The sequence below is a fragment of the Urocitellus parryii genome, chromosome 1, assembly GCF_045843805.1.
Source record: "Urocitellus parryii isolate mUroPar1 chromosome 1, mUroPar1.hap1, whole genome shotgun sequence".
Classification (NCBI taxonomy): Eukaryota; Metazoa; Chordata; class Mammalia; order Rodentia; family Sciuridae; genus Urocitellus; species Urocitellus parryii.
Genome location: NC_135531.1, coordinates 134,761,394 through 134,774,662, shown reverse-complemented (window position 1 = coordinate 134,774,662; position 13,269 = coordinate 134,761,394). Strand labels below are relative to the sequence as shown.

General features: G+C 33.9%; 1 protein-coding gene across 1 annotated transcript in view; it reads left to right on the top strand.

Annotated features, from left to right (window-relative positions):
* Positions 1-13,269, top strand: part of Sec24a (SEC24 homolog A, COPII component) — an 81,725-nt gene that overhangs the window by 23,516 nt on the left and 44,940 nt on the right. The window contains exons 5-12 of the mRNA XM_077801625.1: positions 3,110-3,187; positions 3,673-3,833; positions 4,113-4,285; positions 5,715-5,817; positions 7,758-7,884; positions 9,470-9,579; positions 11,353-11,465; positions 12,821-12,939. Coding sequence (XP_077657751.1) covers positions 3,110-3,187; positions 3,673-3,833; positions 4,113-4,285; positions 5,715-5,817; positions 7,758-7,884; positions 9,470-9,579; positions 11,353-11,465; positions 12,821-12,939 — 984 coding nt within the window. The remainder of the gene's footprint in view (positions 1-3,109; positions 3,188-3,672; positions 3,834-4,112; positions 4,286-5,714; positions 5,818-7,757; positions 7,885-9,469; positions 9,580-11,352; positions 11,466-12,820; positions 12,940-13,269) is intronic.

The window sequence follows — 13,269 nt, the reverse complement described above, 5'->3', positions numbered from 1 at the left end:
AGACCTTTATTTGGTGCTGAGAATTGAACCCAGTGCCTCACACTTGCCAGGCTTTTACTAAAAGTTTTACTGCAGTTTCTTTCTTTCTTTCTCTTTAAATATTTTTTTTAGTTGTAGATGGACACAATGCCTTTATTTTATTTATTTTTTTATGTGGTGCTAATTATTGGACCCAGTGCCTCACATGGGCCAGGCAAGTGCTCTACCACTGAGCAACAACCACAGCCCACTGCAGTTTTTTTTTTTTTTTTTTTTTTGTGGTGCTGGGGATTGAACCCAGAGCCTTGTGTGTTCAAGGCAGGCATAGTTTAAGATGAAAGAAGAGTCCTTACAGGAATTGGGGATGCAGCTCAGTGGTGGAATATGCACTTACCATGTATGAAGCCCTTGGTTCAATCCCCAGAACAAAGAAGAAAAAAAAAAAAAGGAAAAAATACTACGAAGAGACTCAATTTCCTTTCCCTGAAAATCTATTTAAGAATCTTGAAATGTTTGTATATTTTAAAACTTGCATTATTGAGATTTATTTCAACATTTGACCTTATCAAAAATCAATACATAGCCAGGTGCAATGGTGCATGCCTGTAATCCCAGTGATTTGGGAGGTTGAGGCAGGAGGATCATGAGTTCAAAGCCAGCCTCAGTGACTTAGCGAGGCCCTATTTCTAAAAAAAAATAAAAAATAAAAAAGTTGGGCTGAGGGATGCTAGGGTTGTAACTCAGTGGTAGAATGCTTGCTTAGCACGTGTGAGGCACTGGATTCAATCCTCAGCACCACATAAATAAATATATAAATAAAGGCAAAAAAGAAATGACACAATTTTTTTAAAAAAGGGACTGGGGGTATGTCTCAGTGGCTATGTGCCCCTGGTACCAAAAAAACAAAATCAAAAACATAATAACGGTACGTGTTTATCAGACACAGCATTATATTTCCATACATACATACAATCTGGATCATCAAATCAGGGTAATTAGTATACCTAATGCCTCAAACACTTATCATTTCTTTGTATTTAGAACATTTTAAATCATTATGTGTGAGTGTGTGTGTGTGTGTGTGTGTGTGTGTCTGTCATTGATACACACATACTTTGGGGCAGTACTGGGAATTGAACCCAGGGCTTCTCACATGCTAGGCAGCCACTCTACTACTGGCTACATCCCTAGCCCAAGATATTTTGAAATAGTAAATTATTTTTAACTGTAGTCACTCTACTATTCTATAGAACACTAGAAATTAATCCTTTCTTTCCCCTCTTTCCTCTCTTCCTCCCTCCCTCCCTTCCTTTCTTCCTTCCTTCCTTCCTTGGTTGTTGTACATGCTAGGCAAGCACCTACATCTCTAGCCCTTTTTTTCTTGCTTTGAGACAGGATCTCTCTAAGTTACCCAGGATAGCCTCCAACTTTAAATCCTCAATCTTCAGCCTCCCAAATAACTGGAATTACATGTATTGTATTCTTTAACCAATCTTTCTCTTCCCACCATCCTACACTTCCTAATCTCTGGTAACTACAATTCCTTTGTTTCTATGAGATCAACTTTTTCAATATACATATACATACATACGTGTGTGTGGGGTGTGTGTGTGTGTGTGTGTGCGTGTGTGTGTGTGTGTGTGTATGAGAGAGGGAGAGAGAGAGAACATGTGTTATTTGTTTTTCCATACTGCCAGGCTATTTTACTTAGCATGACATCCTCTAGGCTCATCCATATTGCTACAAATGACAGGAGTGTGTGTGTGTGTGTGTGTGTGTGTGTGTGTGTGTATGGCTGAGCAATATTTCATTGCATACACACACACATATATGCTAACACATTTTCTTTATACATTCATCCATTGATGGACACTTAAATTGATTCTGTATCTTGGCTCTTGTGTTATAGTGCTGCAATAAATGGGGGAGTATAGGCATCTCTTTGTCATGCTGATTTTTTTTAAAATCTATTTTTTAGTTGTAGATGGACACAATATCTTTATTTTATTTATTTATTTATTTATTTATTTATTTATTTATTTTTATGTGGTGTCAAGGATTGAACCCAGTGCCTCACGAATGCAGGGCAAGTGCTCTACCACTGAGCTACAATCCCAGCCCAACTGAGCTACAAACACAGCCCACTGAGCTACAACCCCAACCCTGTCAAAATCATTTAGTATTTCTGTTTTTAGTTTTTTGAGGAACTTCCATACTCTTTCTCATAACTACTGTGCTGGTTAACATTTCCACTAGCTGTTACCCTTTTCCACATCCTTGCCAGGATTATTTATTTATTTTTTTAAAAATATTTATTTTTTAGTTATAGGTGGGCACAATATCTTTATTTTTATGTGGTGCTAAGAATAAAACCTAGTGCCTCACACATGCTAGGCAGCACTCTACCTGTGAACCACAACTCCAGGATTACTTTTGTCTTTGTTTTGTGTATGTGTAATACTGGGGATTGAACACAGGGGCCCTGAACCACTGAGATACATCCCCAGCCCTTTTTTATATATTTTGAGACAGGGTCTGCTGAATTGCCCAGTAGTCTGGTCTTGAACTTTATCTCACCATAGTTTTGATTCACATTTCCTTGATGATTAGTGATGTTAACATTTTTTTCAGGTATCTGTTGGTTGTCTGTAGGTTGTAGTCTGCTTCCTCTTTTTCCCTCTCCTTCCTCCTCTTCTTCCTCTTTAATCTTCTTTCTTCCTCCTCCTCTTCTTCCTCTTCCTCCTTTTTCTTTTCCTCTTCCACTTCTAACACCAGACTTTTTGAAATACATCTGTTTATGTCATTTTCTCATTTTTTCCTTTCTAGTACTAGGCATTAACACAGGGCAAGTACTCTACCTCTGAGCTACATCCCTATCTCTTTTCATTTTTTATTTTGACACATGGTCTCACCAAGTTGACCCAGCTGGCTTTGAACTTGCAATATCCTTCTGTTTCAACCTCCCAGTAGCTAGAATTATGGGTGTGTGCTACCAAGACAATATTTTTGGTAGGCAGTGATTTAAACTATTTTTTTGGAGGTTATCTAAGAGTTTAGATATTAGTTCATATCTTGCAGAAATTATAATACCCATTCTAACTTAAATCTTATTAATGAACTTGCTCCTTAGGTATTACATCAAATGCCAATAATGGATCTATGGCGGTCCATAGTAGTTATGATGAAATTGAAGGAGGTGGCTTCTTGGGTGAGATGCTATGAAAATTTCTTTTTTAAAAATCTTGTTTCTGATTATAGAAGTCATATTTGCTTATTATAGGAAATTAAGTTAAAAAATTTATACTGTGTTATGTAGCCATATCTATTATTTTATTTTTATCAGATAAACTAAATTTGTTTAATCAATCCCATAAATCGAGCATCTAAGATGTTTTCATTAAAGCTCTTTTAAATTGAAATGTAATATGAATTCAAAATTTATTACATGACATGAAAGTGAATTAAATATATCAAACTTATTTGTGTGTGTTTATAGCTATAGTCTACATTAACTAGATTATAATCATTGCTAGATTATAATCATTACTAGTGTTTGTCTTCAATTGATAAATGAGATTATTAAATTAATCCAAAGGAGTTTGGAGTTATAATTCCCATAATTTAATGGATCCATGTGTTGAGTTAAAGTATTCTGGAATATAAAATAGAACTTAAAAGTTACCTTGTTTCTAGCAACACCACAGCTTATTAATAAGAATCCCAAAATGAGCCGAAGTGTTGGATATGCATATCCCTCTTTACCACCTGGTTATCAGAACACAACACCACCTAGTGCAACTGGAATCCCACCTTCTTCATTGAATTATCCAAGTGGCCCCCCGGCCTTTACTCAGGTAAAGTTTTGCCTTTTTTCCCCAATCTATTTTCTACCTTTTGGTTTAAACTGTATATACATGAAGAAAGTTTAAGGAAGTTGTATTAACATTTTTTATAACCAGTTAGAATAATAATGGATACTTTATAAAACCTTTATACTTACAGATTTTTCCAGAACCAAAAAATTGACCAAGAAATGTAGATTGTACTTTCATTATGTAGTGAAATGAACCAAGTTTACTACTTTTAGAAAGAGAAAAACAAAAGTTGCTTATTTTTAAATTATATATCTGTAGACTCCCTTAGGTGCTAATCATTTAACTACAAGCATGAGTGGATTAAGTCTACATCCAGAGGGACTAAGAGTTATCAATCTTCTTCAAGAAAGAAATATGCTTCCCTCAACACCTTTGCAGCCTCCAGTTCCAAATTTGCATGAAGACATCCAGAAACTCAACTGTAACCCAGAGTAAGGGGTTTCAAATTGTGTTGTTTCATATTATATGTGACATCATGAATGTCCTACATTTTCTAGAATTTTTAAAATACATTTTTTTAGTTTCGTGTTTTATGAATAAGCTGTATAAGTAGACTAATTTATGAAAGAGGTCTAATATAGAAGAAAAACCTTTTTCACTTAAACTTGAGATTGAAATGTTTTAAGTTAAGAATTAGGGTTGTAACTCTTGAAGTGATTGCTGCTCCTATTAGCTCTGATAAGATTATGCTTTTCATTATCATTCTGGTAATGCATCCCAAATACAATTATTTGAGTCTATATAGTTCTTTTTTTTGCTGTCATTTTAAATTTATTTCACTATAAACCTAATTATAATTTTTCCCTAAATATTTGTCATAAGTTTAAATGTGTGTAGTGAAGACTCTGAAATTGAATTTTGTTACAAAATTTGTTATTTCTATTTTGAAGTAGTTTTTTACAACCTTCAGCAAAATTGAATGAATTGTTCAGGCATGGCAGCATGCACCTATAGTCCTAGCTTGAGGCAGGAGGATTGCTTGAGCCCAGAAGTTCCAAACCAGCCTGGACAACTGGGCAACATAGCAACACCCTGTCTCAAAAAAAAAAAAAAAAAAAAAAAAGTCAAGCATGGCAACACACACCTGTAATCCCAGTGATTTGGGAGGCTGAGGCACTGAGTCATGAGTATCACTGGAGGTGCATGCCTATAATCTCAGTCTTATAGACATCCAGGAATTTAGTGAAATTCTGAGAAGCTCAGTGAGACCCTGTCTCAAAATAAAATATACAAAGGACTGAAGATGTAGCTCAGTAGTAAAGTGCCCTGGGTTTCAATACCTAGTATCAAAAATAAATAAATATAAAGTGCATTTATAAGTGTGTGTAATCACCTTTTAATTCTAGTGTGATTTAGATTTACATAAAAATAAGTCATTTGATAGTCAAGGCTATATTATACCTAAAACAAGAAAAGAGACAATATTTTAGCTATATAATATAGGTAGCCATCTACTCTATTTCTGAACAGAACTTAAGTCTTAAATATTTTAATGGTATAAAAGTAGAGAGGGTCGCCAGGCACGGTGTCTCACGCCTTTAATCCCAGTGACTTGGGGGACTGAGGCAGGAGAATCACAAGTTCAAAAGCCAGTCAGCAATTTAGTGAGGGCCTAAGCAATTCATTGAGACCCTGTCTCTAAATAAAATGTAAAAAAGGACTGGAGATGTAGCTTAGTGGTTAAGTGCCTCTTGGTTCAATCCCCAGTCAAAAAAAAAAAAAAAAAATTGAGAGGGGCTACTGAGATATTTTATTTGTAATCTGATCTAATATTAAGATATGTACCTGTTAAATACTTTTCTTTTTTCCTTTCAGGATAATCATAGCAGCAACTGACATATGCTTTTTACCTTGATGCAGGTTATTTCGATGCACACTGACCAGCATTCCTCAGACTCAGGCCTTACTGAATAAAGCCAAACTTCCTTTGGGTCTGCTGCTTCATCCTTTCAAAGATCTAGTGGTATGTTTCTCTAGTGAAAGTAAAAGTCTTTTAGAAAATTATCTTAGTGGTAGAAATTTTCTACAGTAATTCAGGAATGATATATAGAATTTGAGCTATCTTTAGGAACTTGATTACTGATGGATTTCTTTCTTTTTTAATTTTTTAAAAATTTTTTAGTTATAGGTGGACACAGTATCTTTATTATATTTTTATGTGGTGCTGAGGATTGAACCCAGTGCTATGAGAGGCGAGCATTCTCCCTCTGAGAAATCCAATCTGCCAGATTGGATTTCTTTATTTGTAATCTAACCAGTAATTTTATTATCAAAACACTTTCAAACAAGGTCAAAGAAGTATATTTTTGAAAAATCCAAGAGGCCAGGAGTGGAGGTGCATGCCTATAATTCCAGTGAGGCAGGAGGATCACAAGTTCAAAGCCAGCCTCAGGAACTTAATGAGGTCCTAAGCAGCTTAGTGAGACCCTATCTCAAAATAAAAAGAGCTGTTGTAGCTCAGTGGCAAAGTGCCTTTGGGTTCAGGCTTCAGTACCAGAAAAAAAATTTCAGCAGATGCTTAATAGAATAGAGGTACTAACATAAATAAGCTGTACTATTTTAATAAATTATAGATTATTTACCAATTAAAGTACTTTACCTTCATCTCCTCATTCTGCCGTTCTTAGAGCAAAACTAGTTATTTTAAGAAGTTGCTCCTTTCTCAAATAAAATTAAAAAATTTTAGAAAGGGCAGGAGTTGATCCACTGATGTCTTGAGACTCTGAGACCTTAACATATGGCCATACTTGAAGATCAGTGTGAGTGAGGTGACTTTCCTTTTGGTAATAGGATTTTATTGCCTTTATTGATTCCCCCCTACCAGTGCTAGCTAGGCAGGCACCCTACCACTGAGCCCCCTTTGTTGATTTTTGGTATAAAGATTTTAGAACTTTTTTTTTTTTTTTTTAATATTTTTTGTAGTTGTAGATGGACAGCATGCCGTTATTTGTTTGCTTTTATGTTGTGCTGAGGATTGAACCCAGTGCCTCACATGTGCAAGGCAAGCACTCTGCCACTGAGCTACAGCAACAGCCCCTAGAGCTTTTTTTTTAGTTATAGGTGGACACAATTCCTTTATTTTATTTACTTATTTTTATGTGTGGCTGAGGAGTGAACCTAGTGCCTATATGCACTAGGTGTGCGCTGTACTGCTGAGCCACAACCCCAGTCCCTAGAACTTTTAATATGTAGAATAAACTTTAAATACAAATTAACTTTATGACAGTTCTTGTGTGAGAATTAAGACTTAACCCTCTTCATGTAACATCAAAAACTGGGAATAATTCATTGATCATTATTTCAGGATGTTGTTCCTGTTTTCTTTGCCATCTATGCCAAAAATATATTGTAAATGTATTTTTATTTTGCAATGTGAATGTTTATGAGAAAATATTTTTAAAAAATTCTTATTTTTTAAGTGTAGTTGGACATAATACCTTTATTTAATTTTATGTGGTACTTAGGATCGAACCCAAGGCCTTGCACGTGATAGGCAAGCACTCTCCTACTGAACTACAACCCCAAACTTGAAAAAATAATTTTTTTAAAAGGCAAATTTTAATGAAAATGATCTTTGAGAAAAATAATAGGATTTAAAATCAGAACATTTAGCTACATAAATTTTTTTTGAATGGCATTTTTTTCTTTTTCTTTTTTATTAGTTCTAATTAGTTATATATGACAGTTATATATGTACAATTTCGATATATTGTACACAAATGGAGCATAACTTCCCATTCCTCTGGCTGTAAATGTGTGGCATTTTGAACACATATTCTCCTTGTTTTCCATCCCCCCCTCCCAATTAAAATGTCCTAATAATTTTTTGGAAGAGATGGGTTTATGCTTGCCCTTTTAACACAATGGATCTTTCCCTTTACAAACTTAGTTTTGTCTTTTCAGCAATTGCCTGTGGTTACCTCCAGTACAATTGTGAGATGTCGTTCATGTAGGACATACATTAACCCTTTTGTCAGCTTTCTTGATCAAAGAAGATGGAAGTGTAACTTATGTTACCGAGTCAATGATGGTATGATTTTTGAAACATTTTATAATTTCTACTTGCATTGAAGGGAAATCAGATAATAAATAAAAATGTGAAATGGAAAAAAAAAAAAAAAGAATCTGTAATCCCAGCTACTAGGGAAGCTGAGGCAGCAGGAAATGACAACATAGTGAGATCCTATTTCAAAAAAATAAAAGCAATTCTTTGAATTTACCTTTATTTACCTATAATCAATCCTTCCACTCAGAGAAAGCCACTGTTAATTTTTTTCTATGAAAATTTACTTACAAATAAATAATTATATACTTTTTAAGCAAAAAATGTAATAATATTATTTTGTGATCACTTTTTTACATTTATTATATTGGGCATATAATAAATGGTATATTTCATGGTATTAAGACAGTGACTTAAGAAATATTTTTATTTAGAAATTGTCCCATGCCTTTTCTCTAGGGTGAAAGAAACTAAGTCCACAGACTAGCAGCCTAATTCATTCACTGCTGTGTGAAGGGAGGTGGGCAGTGCTAGAAGGTCAGTTAAATGTAGTTTTCTCAATAATTGAGGAGGAAGAGATTTCTCTCAGTAACTTCTTTATAATTTATGTTTGAAGAATATCATCTAACCAGTGACATTCAATTAGGATTAGGGAAGAAAATCAATATGCCAGTATTCACATTGAAAATTTCTATAATTCCAGCTACTAAGGAGGCTGAGGCAGCTGGACTGCAAGTTTGAGGCCAGCCTCGGTAACTTAGTGAAAATAAGTTAACTAAAAATTGAGAAATAGAGGAATATAAGAGATTTTGTAAAACCAGTTTTATTGTTTGTTTATTTTTTAAAAGTAGAGGAAAATAAAGATAGCTTAAGAAAACTTAGTTACTGTATAGTAATTCAGAAAATGTATGTATAGTGTGTAGTGTATTGGTATGTGCTTTAATATACAAAATGAAATTGTGATAAAGGTAGAAGCCTCTTTTATATGTATGCAAGCCAATTTCACAAACTATAGCTTATCTTTTAGAGTCCATAGGGATTTTAATTACTAAACAATTATTGGGAAGACAGTTGCAATGATAATTAATTTAAAAAATATTCTCAGCACTAATATAAGTAGTAGGTAATTGATATTCTATATGTCTTAATAATAAATAAAATGTATACACTCTTATGGTTTTAACCTCTGAAGTGGTTTTACCATGGCTTTTCAGGTCCAGCCATTCTATACTTTTCATATGTCAAATGTTAATCCTTGTATAACTGAAATTTAGGAAAATAATTGACGTTTAATGACAGTTTTTCTTATCTTTTCAACTGATTTTCAGAAAGCAGTTTTAGTAAAAATTAAGACAGAGAGGATAACAAGAGATGGGAAAAGAAAAATCATAATGACTGTAGTTGTAAAAATAAGAGATATTTAGTGCCCCTTGGAATGTGAGGATCTTGAATGGAACTTTTTTTTAAAAAGTGAATTTATTAACAAACAAGTGAGTTTAATTCTTAATATTTAGACTATATTGAATTAATTCTAAACCTCTAAGTTAAGAAAATGGACAAATGCAAGGTATATTAAATTAATCCTTTCAGTAACATTGTTAACTTTATACAGTACCTGAAGAATTCATGTACAATCCTTTGACAAGAGTTTATGGAGAACCTCACAGGAGACCTGAAGTTCAAAACGCTACTATTGAGTTTATGGCTCCTTCAGAATACATGGTAAGCTTTCATTTTTTTAAACAGTGTACACATTTTATAATATTGGATTTTAAGTTAAAATATGTAGTATTCTTTAATAAAATTTTATGTTTTTAAATTCAGAAAGTATACTATTCATTAAAAAAGCAATTGGTAGATAAGAATAAGTTTGAAAAGTAAAAGTGTATATAAAGTTCCACTGAAGTTTTTTGTATGTTCATCAAGAAATTTGCAGTATAATATAGGAACCCTATTTATATTTGATCGTGCCCAAATTTTTTCTCTTACAAACAATGCTGTGATGAACATCCTCTTGTAAGTAATTTTATACTCTTCAGAAAGTATCTGAGACCTTGCATTTTAAAGATAATTATGCCAAATGCTTAGCACTTTACATTTTATAGAGCACTTACATTTTTATCATCACAAGTAATACTCTAAGGTAGGGAAATGGTGTTAATCCTATTTTACAGATGTGAAAATAAATTTAGATTAAGTGACTGGGCAGTAGTTGGAAAAAATTCAGGTCTTTTGATTTCTTTTCTCTTTTGCTATGCCATAATTACCCTTAGGGAAAGGGAATATGAATATAAAACTTATCACCAACCTTTAATAATCTAGTATTTTAATATATTTTTGTGGCATAGTCTTTATCTTGGCAATTGGGTTGATTATACTGAGGAATTTATGAGAGGTCAGTGTCTTGCTATGGATAAAAGATTTGGTGGTGGTTGGTAATGCTTTCTGCAGAATGACTGTCTCTTTGGTGAATTAAAGTCAGAAGAGCAGAAGCATTTGTTCTTTTGAATTGAGCTTTATAAGGCCATTTATTGCCCAGGTTTTGCCAAAATGGCTTCCCTTAAATTTGGAAACTGGCCTATTGCAAAAGATTTTTACTCTTTCCTGGCTTACCTCTTACCTCTTTTTTTTTTTTTTTTCTGGCTTACCTCTTGAATGACAGGTTTTATGAATTTGGCAAGTGATATATGCAAAAATATATAAAAAATAGTGTACTGTATGCCCAGTTGTGATTGTGGCTATTTGATGCTTTTGTTTGTTTGTTTTAATTGAAAACAAATCTTTGGCCAGGCGTAGTGGCAAATTTCTATAATTCCAGCTACTGAGGAGGCTGAGGCAGCTGGATTGCAAGTTTGAGGCCAGCCTCGGTAACTTAGTAAGACCCTATCTCAAAATAAAAAAATAAAAAGGGGCTAGGGATGTAGCTCAGTGGTAGAGTGCCCCTGGCTTCAATCCCCAGTCCTCCCCACCTAAAATAAAAAGAGGAAATGAAAACAAGTCTTTGGGGATTTGTAAGTTTATAAAATACATAGTCTTAAATTTTTGTAGGATTTAACCTAAAAATGTTGGTTAAATAATCAGCCAAGGCTAACTCGACTTGTCACTTTCGTAACGATCATTTCACTAAATTGCAAAATATGCTCACATAGAAATGTCAATAAAATGTAAATATACAGGTTAACAAGTAAATACCTTTGTTAGTACTGCATAACACTATATAGGTCAAGCAATTGAATGTGACTGATATTGCCATGAGCCCTTCTGATCACATTTCTTCCCCTTTCTGTCCTAGAGAAAATACTCTTGAAATATGGCAATCCCAGACTCATTTTTCCTTTAAGTATGCATTTATAAACACTATGATGTAACTTTACTGTTATCTCCACTTAGTATGTAAATAATGCATATTTTATGGTTTTGCTGTATGTGAACCCAACAAATAAGTTGAAATTTAATCCTATTAAATGTATTTAATGAGATTCTTCTTTTCTTTAGTTACGACCACCACAACCTCCAGTGTACCTCTTTGTTTTTGATGTGTCTCACAATGCAGTTGAAACTGGATACTTGAATTCAGTTTGCCAGAGTTTGTTAGACAATCTGGATTTGTAAGTGTCTCAATTCAGCTTAAACCTAAAACTAACAGTGTTTGCAAAATGAATGACTAGTTTTCAAAATACAAAAATAAGTCATATAATTTATGTTCTAAAAATTCATTTAAATCACTTAGGTATTACTGGTTTTTTTTTTGGGGGGGGGTTGGTAATACCTGGGATTAAACCCAAGGATTCTTCTATCATTGCTATGGTCTTTGCCCTTTGCATTTTTTATTTTGAGACAGGGTTTTTCCAAGTTTCCGGACTGGCCTCAAACTTGTGATCCTCCTGCCTCAGCCTCCCAAGTCACTGGGATTACTGCACCCAGCAGTACTCACTTTTTCTTAAGAACATTATTTTCAAATCTGAAGTAAGAAGGAATAATAATTGAATGAACTGCCCATCTCTCAACTTTCTCATCTTTAGTATTCTGTTGTTCTTGTATCATCTAATCCTCCTCCTTTTCATGCCTATAATCCCAGCTGCTGGGAGGCTGAGGCAGGAGGATCATGAGTTCAAAGCCAATTTCAGCAAAAGCAAGGTGCTGAGCAACTAGTGAGACCCTGTCTCTAAATAAAATGCAAAATAGGGCTGGTGATGTGGCTCAGTGGTTCAATCCCCAGTACAAAAACAACAACAACAAAACAGTTCCTTTAAAACAGATGCTTTTGCTCCTCTTTGTTTTAAATAAATGCATTTAACAATATAAAATTCATAGGGCAGGGGTTGTAGCTCAGTGGTAGAGTGTTCACCTAGCATGTCTGAGGCACTGGGTTCGATTCTCAGCACTACATAAATAAAATAAAGATATTATGTAAAGATATTATATCCACCTAAAACTAAAAAATAAATATTTTTTAAAAATATATAAAATTCATGCAGAGTTTTTTAGGGGTGCACTGCCTACATTCACATTACATTTTAGAGTTGTTATATGATTTTATTTATTTATATACTTTTTTGTTGTGCTAAGAATTGAACCCAGGGCCTTGTTCGTATGAGACAAGCATTCTACCAACTGAGTTATATCCCCAGTCCAATATGATTATTTTTTGGAGCATTCTTACCCCCCGTCCCCACCCCCAGTACTGGATTAACTCAGGGCTGTACAGGCCAGGCAAGTAAATGCTCTATAACTTCATATTAGAAGTTGGATTGCTGTTATTCCTGTTTTTCACTGATTATTTGGCTTATGTGTGTCATGTTTTCCATTGAGGGGGATGTTTTCATAGTTGTAAACATTGGATGGTTTAAAAATTTGTTTGTGTTGGACCAGTTTCCATAATAGTAAATTAGATATTTTCATGTAATAATACTTAGCAGATATTTTATGTATTTTATAAACACTCTTCTGAATTTGTTTTTAGGCTTCCTGGCAACACTAGAACAAAAATTGGCTTCATAACATTTGACAGTACAATTCATTTCTACAGTCTTCAAGAAGGTCTCTCTCAACCTCAGATGCTAATAGTTTCAGATATTGAAGGTATATGTTATACACAAATTTAATGAACTGTGTAAGGAATTTTCTATTTTGGGAATATTCATGACCTGGCAAATTAGTAGTGTATGGTATGAGTCTGCTATGTGGAGAAAATATTTGAAAATCCTATCTGAAAAAATAATTTATATCTAGATTACCTAAAGAACTCCTATAAGTTAACAATAAAAAGACAAATAGCCCAGTGAATGAGTGGGTAAAGGATTTGAATAGACATTTCTCTACTCATTATACAATATTCAATATTTTAGGGATAGAGGTGTAGTTCTGGTAGTGTGCATGCTTAGCTTGTCCAAAGCCCTGGGTTCACTCCCC